The sequence below is a fragment of the Channa argus genome, chromosome 1 (assembly GCF_033026475.1).
Source record: "Channa argus isolate prfri chromosome 1, Channa argus male v1.0, whole genome shotgun sequence".
NCBI lineage: Eukaryota > Metazoa > Chordata > Actinopteri > Anabantiformes > Channidae > Channa > Channa argus.
In genome coordinates, this window is record NC_090197.1 from 36,769,922 (window position 1) to 36,796,907 (window position 26,986).

At 41.2% G+C, this 26,986-nt stretch overlaps 1 protein-coding gene across 2 annotated transcripts; it reads right to left on the bottom strand.

The window, feature by feature from the left end:
* Positions 1-379: 379 nt before the first annotated feature.
* On the bottom strand, positions 380-26,986 carry dachc (dachshund c). Of its 2 annotated transcripts, none has more exons than XM_067517457.1 (11): positions 26,176-26,986; positions 18,969-19,078; positions 15,789-15,899; positions 12,477-12,655; positions 11,213-11,333; positions 10,969-11,103; positions 7,298-7,494; positions 6,216-6,363; positions 5,386-5,514; positions 5,080-5,184; positions 380-3,832 (listed from the first exon to the last, which is right to left on the bottom strand). In XM_067517457.1, the coding sequence occupies exons 1-11, from the start codon at positions 26,757-26,759 to the stop codon at positions 3,795-3,797; spliced, it is 1,857 nt and encodes a 618-aa protein (XP_067373558.1). In that variant the 5' UTR covers positions 26,760-26,986; the 3' UTR covers positions 380-3,794. The 2 variants fall into 2 exon arrangements, with proteins under 2 accessions (XP_067373558.1, XP_067373550.1); XM_067517449.1 differs by having other exon boundaries at positions 6,216-6,366.

The window sequence follows — 26,986 nt, forward strand, 5'->3', positions numbered from 1 at the left end:
ACCAAATGTACGTTCACCACTGTAGAAAACCACTGACCGCTTGAGGGCGGCGTTGCTCTATGTTAAGGGCGAGATGCAGACTCTGGCTTTGATTTAATAATTACTAATTAGTGTTCAGATTCAGCAATAGGTTGCTTAAAACATGCATCTAAACAATAAAATTCTGTTCTTTTTCCGTTGAAAATTTTTTATTTTTAAAGAGTTTGATTTTACTGATACATATTTTCACAAATAAAAGTACTTACATGCTTTAAAGACACTTTATTATTAAAAAAGATAATTACAATTTTAAGGCTTACTCAACGTATACTGATACACATACTGTATTCATATATCAAAAGTCAAAGCATCCATTTTGCAGAACTTCTATTATCAAAGTGTATTTTATATTGTTAGATGATACATTATGTATGTATGTATGTATGTTTGCATGTATGCATGACTTAAAGGCTGCAGCTGCTTAAGGTGGTTTTATTTACTGTGTATATACTGAATAGATTGTGAGCAGGTTGATAAAGCCTTATTGGAATAATAATATCACAACTTATTAGTTTAATGTGATTTTTATTAATAATCTGAACCTGGACACTAACCAGTAATTATCAACTACAACACTACAATTTACTTAATTACAGTGGAGTTTAATAAAAAGTAGAAACAATGAACATACTCATGTAATATACAAACAACTCTAGTTAAGTAGGAGTACTTTTTATGCTACTTTTCAACGCTGCTCTAATAATGCATACACCAGAGAAATAAATTAAAATAAGCTCTTGAGAAAAACATTTTACAGTGAAAATAACAAATAAAAACAAGGAAGCTGAATTGAGCAAGCTATTTTAAGCACACCTGTGAAAATGTTTTGCCACTTATGTAACGACAGCAGCACTTCTGCTGCTGGATTTTAGCGTTGTGTTTGCAGGCGTTTCAGCAGGGGAGATACCGGGATGATCCACTGGACAGAGGAAGGTCTTCTGGTCCATGGTGACACTCAGCTGTCATCTTTCCCATTAGATATAGCTTTTCCAGGGACTGAAGAACTATTCTTACAATCTTTATTTAACCATTTGCTTAGTATGTAATATGTGTTTATGAGTTGGATAAGTGCATGTTTTTTCATTTATGTAGTGTTTCATGTCTTGAAACTGTGTGGTCAGCTCTCTGACAGAGTGGTGACAATGTTAATTATCCTAAGAGACTTGAGCAGGATGTGGCTGCGCATAGTACAGATTAATGACTTTTTCTGATGGTCCTCTGGCCTCATGCACACAGTGTCATATCTTGTCAAGGACCAGGCTTCCTTCGCAGAAGCCCTGCTTTGACTTACACTACAGGCTGCCAGTTTTATTCACATCAAACAGGGTGTATACCTTCATGCCTGACTGTGATTGTTTCAGAGCCAATTGATCCAATGGTTATGTTACGTCCAAGTACATTTGAAAAGATATGGCGAACAGCTGTCTAATAGTGTTGCATTTTCCCATCATCCACAGATGCAGTAACGTGTTAGTTCCCATTGGTTAGTTCCCGCCCATTAGGTTTATTTGGCTGCCTGTGGTCAGATGTGACTGCAAAACAGAGCTCGAGAACAGCTTGCTAATTGTGTTTCAGTCCTTCTCTGTCACTGATGTAGGAGTGAGGTCTAAAAAGGTTGCTTTGCCCCTGTTCTCAATCAAAGATAATCAGATTAAACAGCGCAGAGTTGTGTGTATATGTGTGTGTGTATGTGTGTGCTTACCAATAAAAAGACTGCAGGTTTGGAGACAGCCTTGACTCCTGCTGTTTGCTTTGTTCATTAAGAGGAGATGAGCAGATGGTTTGCTGGTCTGTTGTGCAGTACACACATGCATGCAGGCACACATACACATAGAAACACACACACACACACACATGCAAATACACATACACACATGCTCGCTTCTGTCACCTTAGCTTTATCCTCCATTTATCTTTTCCATTACACATCTCTCGGCAGGACAATGCTACTCTGTGATGTGTGTGTGTGTGAGTGAGAGAGAGAGAGAGAGAGAGAGAGAGAGAGAGCGATACAGGGATACAGGGAAGTGTGAAAGAGTAGAGTGGTGCTGAATGAAGTCACAAACCTTTTCAGTCAAAGCAGTCTCTGAGGTGGTCATCTGAAAAGCTGATGACTCATTCACGCATTAATTTATGTGAGTCATTGCTATTCACTTGTCAGCCACTCTGTATTCAGGAAGAATTGCTTGTAACAGAGGTATTGTTTTAGTCCTGCATCACAGCTTATCTTCCCGTGTCCAGGAAATGGCACACTGCACATTTAAAACAAGGCTGTGTGAGCAAAATCAGGCCGAAGATTGTTTTGGCACAGTCAAGTTCCGAACAATATGAAATGTTATTTAGGACTTTCTGTGACTTAATATTGTTTGTCTTTGAGCACCCTGAGCATCTCCTGTCTCTAGTAGAGGGAATTATCTGCTTCAAATATGTTCAAAAACATTTCAGTGATCACTGGCCCCTCATACAGTTTATTAAATATCCCCCCTTTGACCCTCTGCACTAGTTGAAGAACTCCTGCAGACAGTCTTGCATTTACTATTTGCTTTCACTGGCCTAGAACAATCCTGACTTCACTTTATGAACCTTTCAAATACTGTTTCTTTACAGTATATATGCAGTCACATCGTTAATTCTGAGCATGTGTTGGCTTTCTTCACACAACTCTTTCTCTGTTTTTTGTCTTATCTTTGTACTGAGTAACCCAAATTATGCTCTCAGCTACTTATTGACAAAAATGTAGCTTTAAAAGTCTGTCAGTCTTCTGTCGCGAGTGGGAAACAAGATAAAAATGAGAGCAGCCACAAAGAGACATCAGCATCACCAACACGTTTCATTAAATGACAGCTCACTTGTGACCCTGCTCACCACCTTCCTGTGTATCTGTCAACACTTAAACAAATGTGTGTTTTTGGAGATGGTGCATGAATCAATGTCACATTACTTTCCACACCCTCACATACTGTATGTATGGACAAACAACAATAGGAAAAATGGGCCTTCTCCTCCTCCATGCACGCACGCACGCACACACACACACACACAAACACACACACACACACAAAACAAACACAAACCACAATCACACTAAAAGCAAATAAACTACAATATATATCCACATTTCTAATAGGTGCAATATATTTAAGTGAAATTAATAAAACCATCTATTTACATAACAATAAAATGAATGATGCATTCAGAGACATAGAGAACAAAGCAATAACAGGTTTTTATAAAAAGTGTTTGTATTGTTTGTATTGTCAAACTGCACTACTGCATAACACAATACAAGTCATTTACTGACTGTACAACATGCCTTTATGTGTTTTTATAATAATAATAATAACAAAATGATGACTGTATATACTGTATTTATACACAACTCTGTTACAAGTCATATTCATCACTTGTGTCCAGATAAAAAGCACTGACAAAAAACATCATCATCTAGGATCTAAAACCATGATTTAAAGAAACACAGTCAAACACATCATCAGAATAAAGTACTGCTCCCACTAGGGCTGAGATTTGATGATAAATGCAATAAATTAAAAGAAGAGAATAATGGAAAAGTTCAAATGTCATTCTTGAAAGTTGGTGGGGTCCTTTTGAGGAGGTGGAGGTGTGTATCTCAGATACCACATGTGCGACATAGCATGCCTGTTGATTGTATATCTCAAAAATGAGGAGCGTTTATCACTATTCTTCCACCATTCATTCATCCATCCGTTCATTCATCCATTCTGTCCACCTTGTCTTCAGTACATCCCTGCGGTCTGCAGGAATACTCTTCCCTCTGAAACCCAAAAAAAAAGGAGATTAAAGTTGACAGTGATAACAGGAGGAAAAACCCTGTACGCACTTATATTCATGTACAAAATACTGAATAAAGTCTTGCACAGCCTCGACTAAAGATCATTAATAAAGGATCATTATTAAGTAAGGCTCAGTGTTTTTTGGCCCCTGATCCCTGTTTTTGGCGATAAAACTTCCTGGCACAAAGGAACCACATCCTTCCCTGCTGTCTGACAGACAATTTCCCTTTAAATGATTTATTACTGGGTGTTAATTATGCAAATGATGTCCAAACAAACTCGTCATGAGGACAATTAAGACAGCCGTTAATTAGTGGCCAGTTCTCTTCTTGCTTCACTGACATTCAATTAAAAATTGCCTTTGAACAAGCACGCTGTCTGGTACGGTGGTCCTGGCACGGCAAGGAGCAAAGGTGGGCTGGAACCTTGGACCCTTTTGATGGAGGTGGGCTAGAGATCACGGCCATTTCTTTTTTTGTCTTTTAAAGATGTTGCATGTGGGACTTTTGTTTTATTAATCTATCCATGTGAAGACAATAATGTTGGCAAAATAAATATATAAAGTGCCTGTCTCCATTAAAACGGTAGCCCAAGTGAACTGCCTCATGCTTCATTTAATTTTGTTCAATTTCTCAGGAGCAGTCTCCCTGTGAAATCTTTGAAAACCCTTCCAGCAGACTGGTCAGTTAAGCATCACCAGCAGCAAGTAGGTGAAATAATGAAATCTGTTGTTCTATAGCTCAGTTGACATGAGCAGCAGGTATGCCACTGTGTATTTCACAATTCTGACACTGAAGTGGCATTTTTTTTATTAAACATTCAAATTACCACTTATTCCTACAGAGTTTGTGCCTGTACAAACAATATTTACATAGCTTTGCTTTTAAACAAGTAAATTTATACTTTTTTACAGGTCGGTACCTGATCTAAGGCTCATCATAGCTTAAAAAAAACTTTAAGTTATCATTTTTACTTAATGTGAACTTTTGCATGTTCAGTTTGTAGGTAACAGAGCTATTAAACACAGTATCAAATTTCAAAACCCTATAATAGGGTTGTTTGTCTTCATTTCTTTTAAGTTGCCATTAGGTGACAGAGTGCTTTAGCACTGACAGCAGTTTTCCTCTAATAAATGCAAGACTACAACATTTTTTATCAGTCAGAATATGAAGCTGATTTTACTGCTACATACTGAGGAAGCTACTGTTTGTTATCTGGAAATTTGTACCTTGTACTGTTGCCTTGGTGTCCAGCCTGCTGTCGTCATGGTTGCTCCCATCCACGTCCTGGGTCACAGATTCTGCGTGCAGAGGGGCTGCTGATGATTGATGGCCTGTAGTTTGGTCATTAATTAATAAAGACACTTAATTAGAGGCTAATGAACAGTTAAGGCTACGTTGCACCAAAGGCTAGTGACATTTAATATGAAAATGAGAATTATACCAGCTACGGTACAAAAACTTCGGTGAGTCAAAACAGATCATTTTAAAACAGCTTCTTTGAATGTAAGATTATTCATTTGTTGCTGGTGTACCTGTGTGTGTGTTGGCAGTGTGTAGCAGGCTGTGCTCTGCCTGATCACGAAGTTTGACCTCCTCCTCCAAGGCTTCCTGTAATCTTCTCTTACTCCTCTTTTCCTTTTTCAGGCGCTTCTGAATCAGAACTGAGTTGAGAAGAGGAAGGACAGATGGCTGTCAGAAAAGTACACATTCACATTTAGTACACTGGTAATTTTGCCTTGCAATCATTTCTTTTAGATTCAGATTTAACACTTGACTCTATTGGTTTCTATTGTTTTAGGAATGTTTGTTTATTGTATTTCTGTATGGTCTCGCTGCTTCCTGACTCCCTTGGATCATTACATCAAGAGATTTGAGGGGCTTTGAAGGTATTGTGAGCTTTGAGTGTTTGTTGTATTGTAGTTTGAATAAGATATTAATTTCAGAGTCAGTAAGTGAGTTCAGTAAAATCAGACTGCCCATTGATCCTAAATGTCACCTTCACCACAACTTCTACATCTTGTGTGACCTTACTAAGGAAAGTGTCTTATGCCAAACTTGATTAAGTTTGTAGTTCAGTGACAATCTCAGTGTAGTTCACCCTTTTGTGACTTCTTTAAGGGATAAATTACAGTCCTCACTTCCTTATCAGATTTTCAAGTTACTACATATCCTGTAAGCTTGATGAGACTAACTTGATAAGATGCACAGCAGATCTTGCAGTGTTTAAAAGAAAAAAACAACACCTTGCAGTTCATACAGCAGAGATTTAGCACTCTACTCAATAAAGGAGCAAAGAAAGTAAAACAAGAATTGACAGCTAGAATAATTTTCAGTGGAAAAATCTGTGTGTGACAGCATCTACCTCTGTTTTTCTGTTCCATGCTAAGCTGCCTCTCCAAGGTCTCCCGGAGCTCCCTCTCTCGGACAAGCTCCATCTTCAGCTCCGTCCTCTCTAGCTGGTCCTGCTTCTCCTGGGCCCGGGTGTTCTCTATGGCAACCCTCAGCAGACCCTGCTTGGAGACACACAGCCACACAATCAACAGGTTACACACTGAAAAAAAGAGTCTTCCATAAGCATTTAAAAATGCACCAGAGAGAACCCTTACACACGTAACCCTCTTATTATGACACTTTGACAGAGGCAGTTTACATCAAATCTTTAATGATTTAAAAACAAGAGCCTAATTTAATTTATAAAAGTTCACAAACAATGTCTTATCATAAACTAAAAAGATCACAAACAATTTGACTGTGTGGCAATGATTTTCTCGTGCGAGAAAAGAAAACAAACAAAAAAAAAGATTTTTAGATCAATGATCTTTTATTGATCTTTTACATAGGTATATGACAAAAGTAGACCTGCCATCACACTGGGGGCAGATCAGGTTAATTTTTTGTTTTGTTTTTTTGTCCTTTCGATTTTTCCCGTGAGTTCAGGGTCGCCACAGCGGATTATTGTCCACATGTTGATTTGGCACAGTTTTTACACCGGATGCCCTTCCTGATGTAACCATCCCCAATTTCTACCGGGCTTGGACCGGCATTGCACAGCTGGGGATGGGAATGGACTGTTGGGGGTTCAGTGTCTTGCCCAGAGACACTTTGAGACATAGCCGGGACCGGGGATCACACCACTGACCCTGTGGTCCGTGGACGACTGCCTTACCAACTGAGCCACAGCCGCCCCCGGGGGCAGATCAGGTTAATAACCTGTTTATTTTTCCTTTGAAAACCTAACCAGTGAGCGTTTTTACTGTGACTCTGCCAAAAGAAAGACGTGTAAAATCTGAGAAGCAGGTCAGCACAAGCCCATCCCAATTATTGCATATCCTAAATGTCTGCCTTGTCTGCTATATACCATTTCAGGAAATCCCAAAGAGTGGCTCATCTCCCTTCCTATTCATCTCAGAGGATAATAATAATAAAGCCCTGCCAGAGCCTCACCTGGATGTTCGTGAGCAGGGTCTCTATGGAGGACAAGCCTTCCGGAAAGATGAAGGGAGTGTGGTGGAGACCTGCTGGGAGCTTCTGTCCCGCAGGGTAAGATACTCTTTCACAGCCCTCCCTGCCTGATGGGGGTTTCTGGTAGACTTGTCTATCACAGCTCTCCCTGGTTGTCTGAGAGGCCAAGGAGCTGTTATCTGGAGGGCAAAGAGATATTTTGATGTCAAGTCAGCAAGACCAAAACACTCCTCACTAAATCCGTTTAATACAAAGAGATTAAGTTTTACCTGTCTAACATATTAAATCAGACTGCAAAACATCAACTACATTTTCAGAATCAAATTTTTTTAAATTGCAAAAGCATGGAGCTTCATTTTCTGCCTTGGAAATACATTTATTGGCTTTCTGTGACAATTTTATTTGGATTATTTTTACCTAATGGCATTATGTGACAATAAGACTGGTGTATGTTTTTATTTCAGGCTCAGGCTCAGTTAATAAAGTTGAGATGTCAGATTTGCATACACCTATTTACACATCCATATAATTTCTTTATTTGACTAAGTAGAATTTAGCACAAGGGCAGCACGGTGGTGGAGTGGTTAGTGCTGCTGCCTCACAACTAGAAGGTCCCCAGTTACAGGCCCTTCTGTGGGGAGTTTGCAGGTTCAAATAATTACAGTTACAAATAAGGGATGGATTGAGCATTAAAGTTCCTTCTTAGCCTTGGGTGCAATTGTTTAACAATATTCCAAACATTTTACAGCTTTATCCAGTGCTTTCAAACAAGCCTAAGGGCAAGAATGACCATCACATAGCATTAGGTGATTATTTATATTCATTCTTCATGTCCTGATGAAGACCAACGGTTATCCCAGTCTCAGTTTCCTGCATACAATTAGTACACGTATAGATCATCCTATCTGTTTTCTTTGTTGTGGTTCTGGATCTTACACCTTTCTTGTACTTCATTTGTGATGTCCCCTCGGTAAGAGACATTTTTGAAAAGTGCCATTTAAGGTGAGCGAGGTCCCCAGCTTTCTGGGTTCTCCTGTGTAAAGCTCTGCTCTAAATGAACAGCACATGTTTTCCTGAATATTAAAATACGCTGATTTAGGTTTTGTGTTTGTTTAAAATTGGACAGTCTCTTCAGCAACACCACATATTCAAGGTTGAACGCAAATTTGTATTAATTTATTATAATAATATATAATTTATTGCTTAGTATTACATTACATTAATTTCTTGTAAACATATCAATCCCAACAGCAAATAGGTGTTTACACTAATTATTGTGTGTGCAAGTGTGTGTTCGTATACACATAAGTCCTTGTTTGGGCTTTTGAAAATGTGGTTACCCTTTATTAGATGGCACTCTGCCTATTGATAATGCATCACAGCTTGACATCTCCCATAAAACAACTAAGAAGCTGCATTATGGATGACCATCTGTTTGTAAACCTGAGAACTCGGTGTTCCTGATTCGTGACAATCAGGGAAATGAAGATTAGCCATTTTCTGCATTTTTTTTTTCTACATCAGGAGGTTGCTCACTTTATGCTTTTACTGTCATTCGAGCCACTGAGGACGAAAACGTCCTGGGAGTCAGGCGGTTATTGGAGCAGAGACGAGTGTGAACGTGCGATGTGATATCTGGCAATTTTCTCTGTCTGTGACAAATGACAGTGTTTTCTCCACTTAGCTGACCACAGCATCTTCTGCTCCAAATCCACCCACCTCCCCTACTTTGCCTCGGCCTCACGTCTTGGCAACTGTCACATTCAAGGTGTTTCACAGATGAGAAGCAATACCCCCTTCCCCTCCTCCTCTTTCTCCCTCTTTCTTGCTAAAAGCATTGCTCTGTAGAGAAAGGTAATTAGCAGGTGCTGGCGAGCTCAGCGGAGGGCATCCAACTACACTCCCGTGGCTCACATACAGACACACACACACACACACATTCGTAGCCGCTGAAGTGCGCAGTCAGCAGCGTGGGCTCCCCAGGCTCCTTGGATGTGACTGATCCTTTATTGAGTTACTGTTTTACGCCTACTTTACCTCACACTCACACACGCACAAGTTTGGCATAAATACACACACACACACACCCATACACATGGCTGCCAGCTCGTTTGATCATTTACCCATCTCCCTAACCAAGGTCACTGTCTGTTTTTCTCTTTTCTCCCAACTTCGTCTCTCTTTTTCCCCTCTCTTATTCCTCTCCCACCCGTCCCCAGGGCTAATGAACTTCACCACGTGAAGACTGCCAGTCAGCGGAAGAGAGCGGGAGAGAGGGAGGGAGAGAACGAGAGAGACAGAGAGAGAATAAAATTCTGCTGATGTTTGGTTAATGGGAGTGAGGTGTCAGGGATGGCCTCTGATCTTTGCTGCATGGATACGTTGTTCAAAGACCACTGAAACAGCACACACAGCCAAAACTGACTCACATACACACACACTCAGAGATTATAGTACAATAGATTGACAGAATGACAGCACTGAAGTGCTCTTTGAAACTCTGTTCAATCCATAATAAACCTGTCCTGTGATGTTCTAGGTCAAATACAAAAGCCTGCAATCCAGCAAATGTACATGTGTTTCATTTGCATGCAGGAAAATCAATTGAAAATCAATTGCACAAATGTGATGTGTGATGCATGGCATTCACGTTGCTGGTGCCATCACTGCTTTGTCAATATGTTCACAGATACCTGACAGCATCTAAAACCTTACCTGGGACGCCTTTGTGATTTTTAGATTTGATTACTAAATAATGTGATTCAGTATTAGAATACATTTACACAGGCGCGTGCACACACATACAAACTCTCCGTTTCTCTCCTGCTCTCTCTCTATCTCGCTGTAGATTTCTGCTGACTGTTTGTCCTTGAGCAGTCCTCATTAAGCTAATGCAAAGCTCTCTGACAGAGAGAACCAAACAACTGACGTTGCAGTGCCGTGGCAACGCAGCCCCTAACGACAGGGAGGTGGTCGTTATGCAGATGAGGTCCAGCTGAGAGCGCGGGAGGCCGCCTGGCTCGTTAGGCCGCGGCCCGGCAAATGGCTCGCTAATGTAACACCGCTTCCTGGTCTAATGGAGCCCTGTTTTGCTGAATTATTTGTCTTTGCTCTCCATGGGAAGCCAGGAGGGCCACCGACAGTGAGGAGGAGAGAAGGAGGAGAAAAGGAGGAGAGACAGTGAATCCTTATCGACCTGTTACTAAGATATTTCCCACTTGTAAAACTGAAATCCTTGATCTTGTAAATAAATAGTGCTAAATAGGCTATCGCACAGTTGACACGTATTTAAATTCAGAAATGATAGCGCAGGTGGAAGAACCGGATGGAAACCGAATAGTATGAGGTTCTGTATTGACATGCTTTGTTCAAAGGCCATTGATTTGTCTGACAAAAAATTACTCATCGATAATCATTAAATCATTAAATGATTAATGACTCACAACACAACAATGACCTGACCTTTGGTGTCAAGTTCAAATTGGTTTAAAAAGATTTATGTAAAGCAACACAATTCACACTTCTTTTAAAACAAACTTGAAGACAACTAAATACAAAATCAGTGTTTAATTCATATGTGTGATACTTGCGACACCTGACTTGTGCAAAATCAATGCTGACTTAAGCTATGCAATTATATTACTGTATCTTACTTCTTTCACTGTGGCTCCTCTTGTTCTCCTTGCTGAATTCCACTGAAGTCACATCTGTTTCTCTAGCCCCCTGCCCCACACCAGGGGAATGACCCAGGACACTGTGACTTGATGGCAAGCTGTCATGGAGAGATTCTGAACAGAAAATACAGAATTGAATAATAAAAAAACAAGATCAATTCCTCAAAGGTACTACTGTAGTTAAAGCATCCTCAAAATTTGTGAGAGTACGTGAAGTACTTACGTGTGGTTTCTGCAGTGCGTTCTATATGAGACGGTGAACTCGACACACTGCTGCTATGGTTGGATGACATCTGAGCTTCCTCCAGTGACGGAGAAGGTGAGGGGCTGCCCCGCACTCGTTCCTACAAATAAAATTAAATTGTTAAGAGTGGAAGTGAAAACAGAACTTCCAAAAGTAAAAAATAACTCCCACACTGACATTTGCATATCCCCACTAATAACCAATTTCCAGGCCTCGTTACATGCCTACATCATAGTGTGCGTCTCGAAAAAAGGATTATATGTGTTTGAAAAATAACATTCTTATGTCATGTTTGTGTTTTTAGTGACCTAGACCTAGACTAAGTTAACAAAATAACTTTCACTGACGACATTAACGAGTTTTGTGGATACTGATGCCACCAGGAATAATGATGCAGGCCACAATGTCACCTGCCTCGTTGTTCAACTCTTCTTATTAAAAATCTATATGACAGTAATTTTTATTTTTAGGGTAACACAAATGGCAAAAAGGTTTCTGTACTTAATTTTGACCAAACATTTAGTTGTTGCCTTTTGGCTTTGTAGTGTAGAATGGAGCTATCTACAAATCCCACACTGTCAAAACAAAGTGATTTTGTTATGGACATGGAAAGGCTTGGAAACAAAATGTTTTTCTTTGGCGTTTGGTGTTAAACTCACAACATTAATCCTTGTTAACCATGTTTGGAACCAGCCCAATTTTTGAAAAACAATGGTGTGCATCGTTAAAATCATGGCCGGACACATTACTTCCTGCTACTGATGAGGACATGATGTGATATAATACTCTGTGAGGACTGACGCCTACAATATGAAAATTTTGGCGATACAAAATCCTTCCAGTCCTCCTTTAATTAGTCCTAGGAGTAAAAGCACTGAAACAGTTTTCAAGCAAAGTGACCAACTTGTCTAAGAAGGCCATAGCTTCTGTCTGTTTGTCAGATATCTTCAAAATTTATAAATAGAAACGGGATTGGCCTTAAGCCAACGAACAACTGATTACATTCTGGTAGTGATCCAGAACTTGGATACTCACCAGTAGCCGATTACCCTTTTTTAGTCATAACCATGGTTAAATATGTGTTTTTGGACATTAAAAGCAGGTTGTTATATCAGTAATTTATGTTTCTAATGTTTCTCACTTTGAAACAGCATTCCTGTGTAGGTAAAACTCAGATTTTAGTCAGACTCAGAAAATGTGGCTGGAGGTCAGGTTCACCCGGCCCACAGGCTTGTGAGTTCACCTTTATGACAGAGGTGGGAGCCCTGGCAGGGGGATTGGCGTGAAGCTGCGCCACGTTGGCAATGCTGGCCAGCGTGCTCAGTCGGTTCATCTGGCCCATTGCCATGGAAACGGAGGCCGGAGCCAGGGTAGCAGGTATCAAAGGATGTGACATCATCATGAAGGGCAATTGATCCAGAACTATTGGAGAATAAAGGAGAATGAATTAGAGACGTATTGAAGGTGAGAAAACACAGTAGGGTGTGTGTTGTTTAACATATAGCAAAGGTCAAACCAGCAACCTTGTTGTCAAAGCTGCACTATACATGCAGCCATCATCATCAGCCATCAGTCTGCTTCAGTTGTATTTATCACAACTCAGTCCTGTGGTGTGTAGTGAACTGAAAATCCTGCAGAATCTCCGTATTACTTATGACAAGATTTAAACTGGACATCGAACAAAGCTGAAACTTGCTGCTCTCCTTCTGAACCAAAACTAGTGTGAGAGTGAGAGAAAGAGAGAAGAAAGAGAGAGAAAAGGAGATTGGAGAAAAAAACACTTCTCCTTCTTTGCATAACACAAAGACGTAAAGTGACAATCTGAAGACGCTTTTAAATGCTTTTTTACGAGTGTCACCTGCAAAAAGCACAAACTCAGCGAATCTGGCTAAGTTTGCTTTCAATCCCCAAGCATTCTTGACAATAATCCAACACATTTTCAGGTTTGGTTCAAACCAATATCTTATTATCATGGACAATCTGTTGTTCACACTCCTCTCTTTAAGACAAGCATCCACTATCTCTAAAGAAAATCCTTCCTCCCAACAGCACCCTAGTGGGTTGTTGCAGTCCCTCTATTCACAAAACAAACAATCCTGTTGGGGAGGGGGGGAGAAAATGACATAAATATTTATCATTTAATAAAAGGAAAAACAAAAACAAAAGAAACACAGGGAGGAAGTGGAACAAAAGAAGCTGATGGCAGTCCTGGTGCTTGGCCAGCAATGCACGCTGGGTAATTATAAACACAAAGGAAAAAATCTTGGACTCTATTCCACAGAATTGTCACAAATAATAGAACGAGTGCATGGAAACAAAAAAAAGACTATCCAAAGAGGAGAGATGAAATAGAACAAATAAAGTAGGGAAGGGAACGGACGATGAAAAAGAGAAAGAAAGAAAGGAAAAGAAAAGGCAAACTAAGAAATAAAGAATGAGGCGTTGACTTTATGAGCCAGGCTCGCTGGACATATGTGCAGTGCTTTGTGCATTTGGCAGATTAGTCTCTCACTTCACCCAGAGCAGAAACCAATCCAAACAAAAGATCTGTCTGAATGGAGCTAAATAACCAGATGCTCCGACAATCAACTAGCAGCCAACTCCAAATATTAAGCCTCGGTTAGGAACTGGCGCTCAACTTTTTTTAACTCCCCCACCACCACCCCCTTTCAACCCCACTTGCCTCTATAATTTCATTTTCACTCTCATTCTCTGTTTCTCTTTAACTCAGTTTCTCCCCTCTCTTCACTTACTCTGCCCTCCCATCACTCTCTCTCTTATGTTTTATTAAAAAACATCAAAAATCAAAGTGCCTCTCTTATGTTTATCCAAACAAACCATTACTGTAAACAAACAGTTACTGTAAATTTCCCAGAAGATCTTGTTAAATGCAGAAATGGCCGCTCCCCGCTCTTCTCCAGCCCATAAGGTGTCACACTCAGCATTTGTGAGTGTGTGCATGTGTGTAATCTGAGATTGCCTTTGTAGTGGTTAAAGCTCCGGTAGGGGCCTATCCTTCCCATAAGGCCGTGGGTGGCAGTATGGAAAAAACACATTGTGCTTATGTGTGTATGTATGCCTGCAATGTGTGTGTGTGTGTGTGTGTGTGTGTGTGTGTGTGTGTGTGTGTGTGTTTCCACTTGACTCTATCATTAACAGTGATTAAGCTTTACAGGTTTATAATGGCTGGTGGTAACCATGCCACCTAAATGCGCACAGATGATGGCAGTGGTAACTGAGTGTATACAATGGTAAACACAGTTTAAGACTGGGAGTGTTTACAGACATATGTACACAGAAAAATATGTACTCTAAACACACTTAAAAAAAAAAAAAGGCCCAAAGCGAGCTCGAAACAGCTATGATGTAGACTTATGTGGCTCCTCGTAATTTCTAACATTCACAAGGACAATTTCTTGTCTTATATTTCTGTGCTGCAGCCTCACAGTATCCTCCACATGTTAAGTGTATGTGTCCCAGGTTGATAGTGTATTCCGCACAGAGCTCCATAAGCCCTGTCATCTGTCTAAACACACTGATGTCGCTTTAACCTGTCGATAACAGTGGGGGCGGTGTATGTAATTTGTTTGTGTGTGTGTGTGTTTGTTTGTGCGTGCACACGTGTAAGCGTGCGTGTGTCCGTTCTGCCATCGATTGTCCAAGCGCTTGTCGTTTGCATTCAGGATAGTGAATTAGAGAGAAGACTATTGATTTGGCTTCAGCCTCTCATCTTATTCATCTTTCTATCATCCTGGTGCACTTGCGCTCGTCCACCAATACTCCACTTTTGCAGGCTGCTCTCTTTCCCTGCAAAGCCAGGCACTGGTGGAGTAAAGGGAACTGTTTTAAATAACAGAAAACTACAAATAATACGTGCACATGTAATGAGGAGACAAAAAGATTAAACTCCAGAATGAAGTGACTGTGTATTTTCCAGGGACAAAGTCAACAGTTGACAGTAAATGAGTGCACACTGCTTAGTCAACTCCTTTTTTCCCTGTAAATTCTGATCTAATGTTGTTCAATATGACCGAACAATGTCATGAGCATGAGTAAGGGAGCTGGTTTGGGTTTACACTCTCTTTATGTGATGACTAATATGTACTAATGATTTGCTGGCCACATTTTAAGGCCACAAAACAGATTTTTTTCAGAATGTGTTTCCTGAATTCCCAGTAAACACCACAAATATGCAAACAAATCAAAACTGAAGGAAATATTCACCCTTACAGGAATCAATCTGGAACAAATTTAAAAAACTGCAAAACTGTTGATAAAATTATATACAACATACATCTGGTTTGGATAACTCCACCCAGTGTCTATTATTAATTTCATGAAATTCAAGGCTGCTGTACTTTGTTTTTCATTCACCGTCTTTCATAGTAAATGAAAGGTGATGTCACATCCAGCTTTTAATCAGCGTTGTTCAGTAGCCCCACACAAACACAGCAGCTCAAGTCGTATTGACTTGGCATCACAGACAACAACCATGCACACTTGTCACACATTTCACAGGCATGCGTGTGTGTATGGACAAACGGATGAGACTTACCTAGGCCAGGGTTGTGGTCACCATTCTCTCCATTTGGCCTGCCATGTTGTTGGTTGCCGTGGTAACCAGCCATTGCCTCCAGCTTGATCTTCTTGGCCAGGGTGGACAGATCTGTGAGAGAGACAGGTATCGAGAGAAAGAAAAAGAAAAAGAAAGAAAAGACAGAAAGAATCAATAAGAGCCAGATCAATGGCCCCGGTGGAGGATTAGAGCAGCGGGTAGGCAGGAAGTTGTCATGGGAAGACAGAGGCCAGCCATTCATTCTTACTGCACTGCTGCACTGGCCATTTAGTCTGCCAGGGAATCAGCAGTGATAGGAACAAGCCTAGACATTCATCTCTCCCACACAGGGACATCACATCCCACAGCCCAACACACAGGGCGACACTCGAAGGCGGCAGCAGCTCCACCTTTAAGCCAGAATCTACTTCTTTATCAGTATAAATTAGAAGCATGAGTAAGAAAAAAAAAAGAAGATACTGGTTAATAGGGGTTGTGAACTTTTGGATAATATGTAATGGAGAGTGACAAAATGTGTCAGGAGGGCTGAACAACATTTAAATTTGTATCTTGATCCTCAGAAGGTAGTCTGACCCACAGAGCAACCTTTAAAATTAAATATCTCTTGCACTAATACAGACAAACACTGTGAATTATTAAAGTTGGACAAACCATGCTACTGTGCAAACACCAGTGAGTAAATGCAAACAAACCATAAGTCCTCATTTCCTGAACTTGGATACATCTAAAAGTTTGTAACAAACAGACACTAGCTGAGTGTTTTTTTCCTTACACAATGGGTGTCTGAGGTCTGTCTGTCCAAGACAACCACAACAAATTGTTCCTTTTTCCCTCATCTTCTCTCCTTCTCTTTCCTGCCCTCTTCCTGCTCCCCACCCCCCGGCTCTCTCCTTACTTTACCTTTTCAAATGTCAGCATCACAGCGGGACATAAGCCACCGTGTTGTGTGTGTGTATGTGTGAGTGCACGAGGGCGAGAAAAAGAGACTAAGGAGGATCACATCAAAGATTTTCCCTGCCTTTTACGCTCAAATGTCCTCCCTCTCTCTGTCTCTTTCTCCCCTCTCATGTGGCCAGTTCTAATCAGTAGCGCTGACATTGCCGCCGTGCCCTCTCCTTTGGTGGAAAAAGACTCTTTTCCCACTGTGAAAGATGCTCTTGAACGCTCAGACATACACAACAAGCAGACACAAATGCACACACTCTCTTAAGCACCTTTGAACAGTGAGAGGAAGCGGAGGCTAATAGAAAATGGCTTCTTTTGAGGCGGGGAATGAAAAGATCAGGTTGCAGTGAAGAGCACAAAGCCAAGGGCAACTTTGAGAGCGGTGAGGTGCCAGCAATGACTTTTCTCTCTTTCTCTCGGCTACACAAGCACATAAGCACAAACACACCACAATAGGGACTCAAAGACACAAGTGTTTGTGACAAGAACAAGCACAACTATGGCCTTTAGCAGGCAGCTGATAAAGTCACTTCTGACAAAGTCTTAAGTATAAAACACATCAATCCACACATTCTGACATTGCAAACAACAGATTTAGCTTCAAACAGGTGAACATTTTCGCTCATTAGTAATAATCTGAAAACTTTATTTAAGCTAATGAGTGTGTGTGCGTGCATGCGTGTGTGTGTGCGCGTGTGTGTGTGTGTGTGTGTGTGTGTGTGTGTGTGTGTGTGTGTGTGTGTGTGTGTGTGTGTGTGTTTTACATAAGGAGGATAAAATCGGTGTTTTTGCAGGTCTTACTCAAGAGGACAGAGGACTTTTGAACTTAATAAATCAAGAAAAAAGAGATTGGGCTTACGAGATATGAGTTGTTTCTCATGTGTCAGCACTGTGTATGCTAATTTTATTAATCAACACACAGATCGCCTCCCAGAACCCACCTCCTCCTCATACTTTCGAAGATGGGTGAAATGTGTCATTGTGTGGGTCTTCAGCAAAACTAAAGAAGAAATCCCAACGTTGTGTATCTATTCTGCATAAGCAACCTGTTCTTTCCTTAAACTGATGGGACAGCTCAGCTGTTTGTCAGTGTGTTGAGTTATTTCTTTCACTGCCCAACGGCTGAAAAGAGAACAAAATCTGCTAGCAGATACTCCGAGGGCTGAAGCGACAATGTGTCACTAATTTACTATTAAAAACAGCTGACGGAGCCAGAAGACAGATTTCTAGTTATGAAGACGTTACTATAAACACTTGTGAGCAATGGCGATATAGAGAATCAGTGGGGCCTCCACCCTTTAACAAATATATTTATAGGACTGAAAATATATTATGTATTTATTGGGCTGCCTCATATATGAAAGCAATTGTAGCATTACAAAAGTATCGTGGTGCTTTTAGTTTGAGTGCAGCTGCATTGATACGATAAATGTTTAATTACTTTATTAAAGTAAGAAAAGTCACTTTATTTACTGTTATATAGCCTTAATAACACCAACATAAATGCTACAAATAATAATAAAAAAAAAATTATATTCAAGTAAGAAAATGTATTAAAAGTTGTATAAATACATTTTTGTTGGCCTTGCTATTTGTCTTATTTTAGTATTTACCTTGTACCTTTACCTTGTACTTTTATTCATTAATTAGATGTTTTGCATTGGTACTTTAGCATCAGCTAATACATTTCTGTGTGATGAGAATATACTGAATACAGATTACTGACATCTATATTACTGGTGTTAGAGGGTAGTCAGAGAGTGATAAACAGTACACTTTTGTTGCTGTATGTTTACCGTGGAACAGAAAATCTTGGAGAAAATCTAAAATCTAAGAGATAATAAAATCTAAAGTTAATACAGAATTTGGGAACCAAATCTGATAAAACTAAAGCCCATAAATGAAGGCAAATGAGAAAATCTAACAAAAACTGTAAGAAATAGTGATATTAGACACTATGAAAAAAATTACAATGTGACTGGCATGAAATAAATTTTATTTTGGAATTTTAATATTATGGCAATTTAAAACCAATATAAAAATATAAAGTCAATTCAAGATACAAGTTTGACACATTTATATATTCAAATAATGTGCTTCTTTAAAAAGCTTGTTTAGTATTTCTATATGCCTGTGTGAGATTAGTGTTTCTGTTTCTACAGTCCATGTGTGCACTTGGGTATTGTGTGTGCATGGTGAACTCTGGGTGGTCACCTGCAGGAGGCATTATCCCAGCATGTATTAACCCACTGTGGGACAGCATGTGGTGAGTCCCGCCCTCTGTCACACTCTGCAGCCTCTTGGGCGGTCGTCCAGGCCTCGAACTGCAGGCAAAAAACAGACAGGCTAACATTAGTCATTAGGCAGTTTAATACTTTACTCCCTCAGTCAGTTTTTCATGCTGGGACTAAGATGGGTGGCCTAGTTAGAGAAACTGTCCTTCAGTCTGTAAAGCTCTGATCCTGCTGAAGTGTCAACAAGCAAAACAGTGAAACCTGACCGGTTCCAGGAAGGCTGCTGTACAGCAAATCTGACCTCCCTTTGGATACGAGCAAGCAAAAAAGAGGTTTCCCTATGGCATCAATAAAGCACCTCATTACTGCTCCGCTTACTCATTCATTGTTTTGCTTATAAATTTTGTTTTCTCGCCTTCTTCCCTCTCCATCCTGTCCTCATTTGGTCATCCATTCCCCTTATTCCCACCATCTCACAAATTTTCTCAATACAGGCTGTGACTACAAGCAGATTCACATGGTTTGATTGAGCCAGGCATGCTCAATCAATCCTGGAGGAAGTATGTGATAAGCTGTCAGGCATCACTTTGGCTCTGACTAAACGGTGTGAATGTCCTGACAGGGTAGATGACACGGGCCACATCAGGCTTAATGACAACCAGCTCAGCTCTTCTCCTTTTATATCAGGCTGACATTGGATAACATGAATCTGCGCAAGTGTGTGTGTGTACATGTGTGTGTGTGATGTTAAAGACAGAGTGAGCGACAGAGGGACAAGGAGAAAGGGAAGAGGAGACAAATAAAGTGCAAGAGAGAGCAAAAGAAACACAAAGAACAATAAAGATGAACAGAGCGATGGAGGGAAAGATAGGAAAGTGTAACCTGAGAGCAAAACATGAGACGGAACATATATAGGAAGTCCGATAGTGAGAAAAGATGGGAAAGTGAAAAAAAGCAGCAGCAGCAGCTTCCTAGCATGGGGTGTCTTTGAGCAGATTTTAATTAGAATCTAATCCAGCCGTCATTAAGGCCCCATAAACGAAGCTGTCAGTCAGGAGATTAATGGCGCCTCATTTGCATATTGCATATAATTCATCAATTACCCAGCAGAAAGGACCAATCCCCTGTTGACACACCCACTAGCTGAGAGTGGGGAAGATGGAGAGACACAAAAAGACAGAGAGAAAGATTGTGTAGTCACTAACTGTTGGAGAAAAACAGGTAGCTTGTGAGCTTTCGTGTGTGTGTGTGTGTGTGTGAGTGCATATCGTTGTGTGTGTGTGTGTGTGTGTGTGTGTGTGTGTGTGTGTGTGTGTATAAAGTGTTCAAAGGTTAATTTGATGAGCCGATGAGCTCCACAGTTCCTGCCCTCGGTTTTAATGAGTTGTTATTATTGTCTCTTATTATGGGCCCAGACCGACTGGGATGTGACAGCTGACATCAGATATCACAACCACACACACACACACACACACACACACACACACACAGAGTGAGTGAGAGAAAGAATCACTCAGGTGTGCACACCTATTCACACATAATACATACAGTATGCATACTTCACATACTCTCTCTCACACATACACTCACACCGTTACAACATGACAGACAGAGAGTAGGAATGTCCAAGAGGGTTGGGAAGGTTTGATTGTGTGGGATTGTGTGTGTGTGTTTCTTGTCCTTTTGGAGCTGGGAGTGCATTCACATCAGACACATTGCAAGTGCATTTACAGCTCAGCAGCATACTGTGTTTAACAAAAGCAGGAAATGTGTTTTTAGGTCTCAAGATCCAAGGTACAGCGACACAGTTCCATTGCAACTGATGTTGGACCACCTCAAATGAACATGCACGATCACACACACACACACACACACACACAAACACACACACACAAACACACACACAAATTCCGAAAAAAAAAACAGTTTTTTTTTCTGAGGAAAATAAAATACACAGAGACCAAAGGCTGTGGTTGGGTTTTACTGCTGCCGCTTCCCTTTCCCTTACTACTGTTTATTTGCACACGCTAATTAATGGCCTGTGTGTGCACTGGTGTGTGTGTTTGTGTTGTGTGCTTCTTTGTATATGTTGCATTTTAGATGGCATAAAGAACTGGAACCTAATTTTGTGTTTAGTCTGCAAGAACGTTGATACATCAAAGTGACCCGTAGAGGGAGGTCTATGTGCGTGTTGTGCATGCAGTGTGTTGTGCCTGCAAGTGTGTTTTGTGTGTCTGTGTGTGAGGTTGGAGAGCACCGGTTCCCTGAGGTAGGATTAATGAAAAAGCCTTTCATGGAAAAGTCATCAAGCTGAGGGGATGGAATGAGAGAGAGGAGGGGGAAGAGAGAAAACAGTGCATCATGTGTATGCGTGAGTGTGTGTGTGTGGAAGGTGTGTGTGTGTAGAGGAGGGGGTGTATGGCATATGACCTCTTTGTCTCAAACTTTAATTAAAATCTCACCCAGACGTCCTCCCTCATGCCAACACTCAGGCCACACACACAAGCACACACATTTATTTTTTTAAAAGTACTGTACAGTGGGTTCAGCGCTCCAAGCTTAATGTGTGTGTGTGTGTGTGTGTGTGTTACCTGAAACATGAAACGCCAAACATGGCAGCTGGAGCTTAGCACAGGTGGAACAGAAACAAAACATAACATAGATGACAGATCTCTCTCTTTCTCTCAAACGCATGTACACACACACATACATACATACTCTCTCACTCACTTACTCACATTAACACACACACACACACACACACAGAAAAGTAATGAAAGAGGAGGAAGTGTTACAGTCAAAACAGTGGAACAGCTACTGGGTTGGAAGGACTGAGGTGCTGATAGGTAGCAGCTGTGTGTATGCGTGTGTTTATGTGAGAGTGTGTGTAGGAGAGGGAGTGAAGAAAATAAGAGCTCAAACTAGCTCAAACAAGATTTTGTTTAGAATATATTAGCAGCGGTTTACAGCTCCCATGTTCTCATCCATTCAATCTGTGTTTATCACACAGGTTTGTATTCCCCGTCACGGTCCGGTTTCATAAATCATATCATTGTCGTTGTGCGCAGGAAGAGTTATGCCACTGGTTAGAGAAAGCAGGCAAAAGATTGATGTTGTGATCTTCCTCTGGAATCGAGGGCTGAAAAAGCTTTATGCACCATTGTTATTAGGAGAGCCTGTGTGATGATGTCATGAAAGAAGCAGCCAGGACAACACACACACACACACACACACACACACACACACACACACACACACAGACACACAAATACACATACACACACACACACACACACACACACACACACAGGACGTTTGATCATGGCAAAAATCTGATCTCCCAAACTGATACCGTCTTGCATTCCTCTCCCACATTCCAGGGTCAAGACGATGTCAAGACTGTGTGTTGTTTGTGTGTGTGTGTGTGTGTGTGTATACACTCCATTAAGACCTGTATTAGTGGAAGACATGGAGGCCCTCTCTATCTCATCGAGCTCCTCTCTATAAAACATCAAAAGAGCGAGGAGGTTAAAGTTGACTAACCACTCCATTCTAACATTGAGACACAGATACATGAACACACACATGCAGCCCTCCTCCCCTCCATCCTAATGCTACTGACTTTGACAGTGAGTTATGGCATGGCAGTGGGGCTCGGCTTTTTGGAGTCCACCTTCCCATGCACATACACACAACGTCAGCTCTCCCCTGCCAACTTGCACGGCTGAAACATGCCACTGAGAAACACAAAGAGTGGGCTTTTGTTGCACACCGCAGGCCGCTTCGTCTCATTTATCATTCACCATTTCATTTCTCTAACTTTTTTTAAAGTGAAAATGTTTATTCTACACCTGCTTAATACGAGGTGCCTGGTTGTAAAAGATGCAAAAAACATGTTTTTTATTACATATTTTCCAACGTATCCTTTAAGGGTCCAGTTTAACTAATTTCACCATTTACCCTAACCGTGCCAGTTTGGGGTTCACATGTTTTGACTTCAGTACATGAAATGTGATTTTTTAATGCTCATGCTATTGTTGTATTAACAAAAACAGTGTCCTTGTAACACTGGCTACTCAGCATGAAACTACGTCAACAGTTTTCTTAGAGACCGTTTCTTCAGAAGTAGGGCTAAAGTCAAATAGGTTCACTAAAAATGTTATCTGCCTGTTATCTGCTTTTCAGAACAATACAGACACGGTTTCCAGAAATGCATGTTGTTACATTTTTCTGTGATTTTCAATGCGCCACAAACAACACTACACTTACTTCCACTTTATTGTGCTGGAGGTAGAAATCGTATACATGCACACCTCAAAATGAACACAATAAACACAAAAACTCTGCTTAGCAAATCAAGTGGCAAATAAGAACATAGATACTTTTTTTGCAGTTTAGGTTAAGTAATCCTATAAAGCTGTATTGCTTAAACATATATTTTCTGCAACATTTCAGGTCTTTTTGTGTAAAGGAAATGAAGAAAGCCTGTGTTGTTATTAGCACATGCTTTGTTAGAAAGTAACACAAGATCTTTTATGTCGCCACATTACACTTCCTTTATTTAACATGTAGGGGAATATATATATATATATATATATATACACACACACTCACTGTCTGACCTGAGTGAGCCGTTTGATGTGTGTTCCTAACAGAGAATGAAACTGTTTCTTTGTGTGGGAGAAAGAAAAGGACGGAGGATCAGGTTGCCTCCTACATGCCATGTTCTCTCTGTGGAACTAATGTCATTTAGCAGCAAAGCCAGCAAACACACAGGCGTGACTGTGTGAGTTTGTGTGTATGTGTTAAAATTTGAAAAGTAGCATGTGTGTGTGTGTTTGTGTGCCACCTATGAATGAATTAGACCTAGGTTTTGACTGTGGTTTAAGTCAGTGTGGCCAGTGTGTGTGTGTGTGTCTGTGTGTGTGCACAGCAGGAGTAAAAGAAGGAGACAAAGAGGAGAAGGAAAGGCGATGATAAACAGAGGACGTTTCCTTAACCTCTGCTTCAAAACATTTAATTTTAATCTTAAAAAGAACCAATAAAAAATAAACAAACAGCTAAAAGAATGAACAGCAGGAAACTGTGTACTGTATTATAAACTTTCAGACAAGCCTGTTATTCCTCCTCCAACCTGGCTGACTGTACTGGACTGGAAAATAATAAGTGATGGCCATCTTAATCAGTAACCAAAACCTCACTGAGCCCTCACACTGCCAGAGAGCAATAACTTCTTTCTTGGGGATGTTCTTGGAACTTTTAGGTTTGGGCAGCCGGTCTCTCTGTTTTACTGATAACGGTCTCGAGTCCCACTCCTTACCTGCTACTGTATGTTAGTCCAACCACACAAGGGATTACTTAAAAATGTCTAATGCAAGGGCTGATTCTAATGGCTACCACAACCCGTTTGAAGCCTTTACACAAAGAATCACTGAAGTCTTTTGAAGATTTCGAGACGAGTGATGTTTTCAGATCTCATTAACTAAAGGCTGTTTGAGTGTTGTGTGGATAATTAGAGTCGTTGGAGGCTGTGTATTTTCAGGGCTTGTATAACAGCGTTCCCATTAACACCTGACATAGAAGAAATCCCATAGCAGCCAGATGATGCATCTGGATTTTGTCTCAGTTGGAGGGCCTCAAATGCTTAAGTGCAGGTGTTAAACTGAGCTGGAAGCAGATTCTCACAATAGTTTGTTTCCTTCTAGAGCATTTCTGGTTTTGCTCAACAAGTCAAAGCTCGTCTAAAAAGTTAACACCTGGTATTAGAATCAAAATGCAGCTCAAAGATAAAAACAGAACTATATTTTAGTGCCAAAAATGTAATAAAAAACTGGAACAAAAATAGTTTATGCTACATCTCAAAATCAGTTTTGTGGTGTATATCTCTACACATCTTGATGCAACCCCAATCTGCATTTAATGGCTGCTCTAAATTGGATCATTCATGCTCCAAGGAGCACAGATTAACTATCAGACAATACAAATTCCCCAAACTAAGGCTAATCCACACTCCTCTGGATTCAAACCCATGCTGTTATGAACATGTGGTCTGCAAAACAGCAGACTGAGGCACCAGGAAACCACAAATCCCAGCCAATTTAGCCCGTTTATCCCAACATCTCTGTGGCGCATTGGATTGATGACCCATGTAGTTGGTCAGCAACGAAGTTCTGCAAAACAGCCAATTTACATAATCGCATCATAAATACCGAGAATTCATTTAATCATCTCCTCTGTTCTGATGCTCAGGGCTAAAGAGTGTTGATATGATAAGACAGCGAGTTATTAAGAAGGAGAGCGAGAAGGAGAGAGGGAGGCAGAGACAAGGAGAGAGAGCAAAGGGATCAGTGAGTGAGTGAGTGAGCTTGTCCTGATTTAAGCTGCCGCTTGGGGCCAAATGAAAATTAATTAATTTCTGTGAAGAATCAATTTCTCAGAATGACAGTGTCAGATTCAATGTGTGCATGTGTGTGTGCCTCTGTGAGACAGGGAGGGAGTGTGTGTGCGTGTCAAAGAGAGCGAGAGAGATTGCAGCCTATGATAACATGACAAAGTTTTAAGAGTTAGGATTACTAAAAGTCATTATCGTCAACACCATCACCATCATCACCAACACAGCGTTTATCGTCAATTAAAATGGTAATTAGTAATAGCGGCAGTAATGTGACAAATAAAAATGGGTTGGCTGAAGCTGCAGTCCAACACAAACAAAAAGGAAACCTTATTTTTATGGGAAATTAATCTATGGAATATCCCTTATAGTTAACATGTTGTTAATAAAGTGTACATGTTGTTAACAGTGGTTTCTAAAGGACTCTTTTATTTAGATAGATATAATTCAGCAACATATAAAGGCATCAAGTCAAGTCCTAAAGTATTACACAAAAATTATGACACACTATCCTAACATAATAAGGTCTTTACTAACTATGTGTCTTTCTGTGATGCATCCTGGGATTTTTTGTGATGCATCAGACTAATTTCAGATAAAGTAAAAAGGGTAGGTGAGTATACAGTAAGTCCCTGAGGTACTGTGTATATCCACTGTGTTTGGCTCTGCATCCCTGGTTTATAACCCCACCTGCTGCACGCCTCCCCCCCAAACTGACTAACCCTGCATCAGCATCAAGTCCGGGTCACATAGTCACCCCCGCCTCCCCTTTGCTATCCCGCACACCCGGGCTCACCTTGCGTTGGTACAGTCATTATACAGCGTCTCGAAGTCCTGCCTGGATATGAGTTTGCACCTGTTCACCCCGGGCTGGATGGCTCCGAGTCCCCGCAGCACCCGGACCTGCTCCACGTTGCACACCACCGGGGTAATGTCCAGCCGTTTCAGCTTGGTGTAGACGGTGTGGAGCCCGCCGACCAGGTGCTTAAGGAACACGTCGAAAGCCTGGGGCAGGCAAATGAGCTCCGTGTCTTTCACTGTGAACGAGGCCAGTTTGGCACCTTTCACCTCCACCAGTTTGCACTCGTTGTTCTGCGGCGTGCTCTCCACGGGCGACGGGGTGGCGTACACGGGCTTAGCGCTGCCGGTCACCGGAGCTCCACCGGTCTTTAACGGGGTCCCGTTCGGTAGTAAGTGGTCCGCCCTGAACTGGTGGAGCAGCGCCGGGTGCGCCACCGGAGGAGCTGGGGAGGAAGCGGCGGAGGTGGCCGCAGGTGGCGGCGAGTTGGTGGCCGGAGAGACGGAACTCGGCGCCGGGTGGTGCCCGAGTGGAGCCGCGGGGAGCAGAGTCGGAGCGGCCGGAGTTGCCATGGTGCTCATGTCCAAGAACGATTCAACAAAAAGTGAACTCAAAAGTCAAGTGTGTAAAAAAGTAACTTCACCGAACAAATGCAGCAGCTTAGAAAGAGGGAAGTGCGCATGGAGCGTGCCGAGGAGGAGAGGGGGATAAAAGAAGAAGAGAGGAGAGGAGACGGGGTCCGTGTGTGGAAAAACAGATCACATAGTTGAATCAGAATGAGGGGAGGTTTGTCTCTGAGCTGGAGATG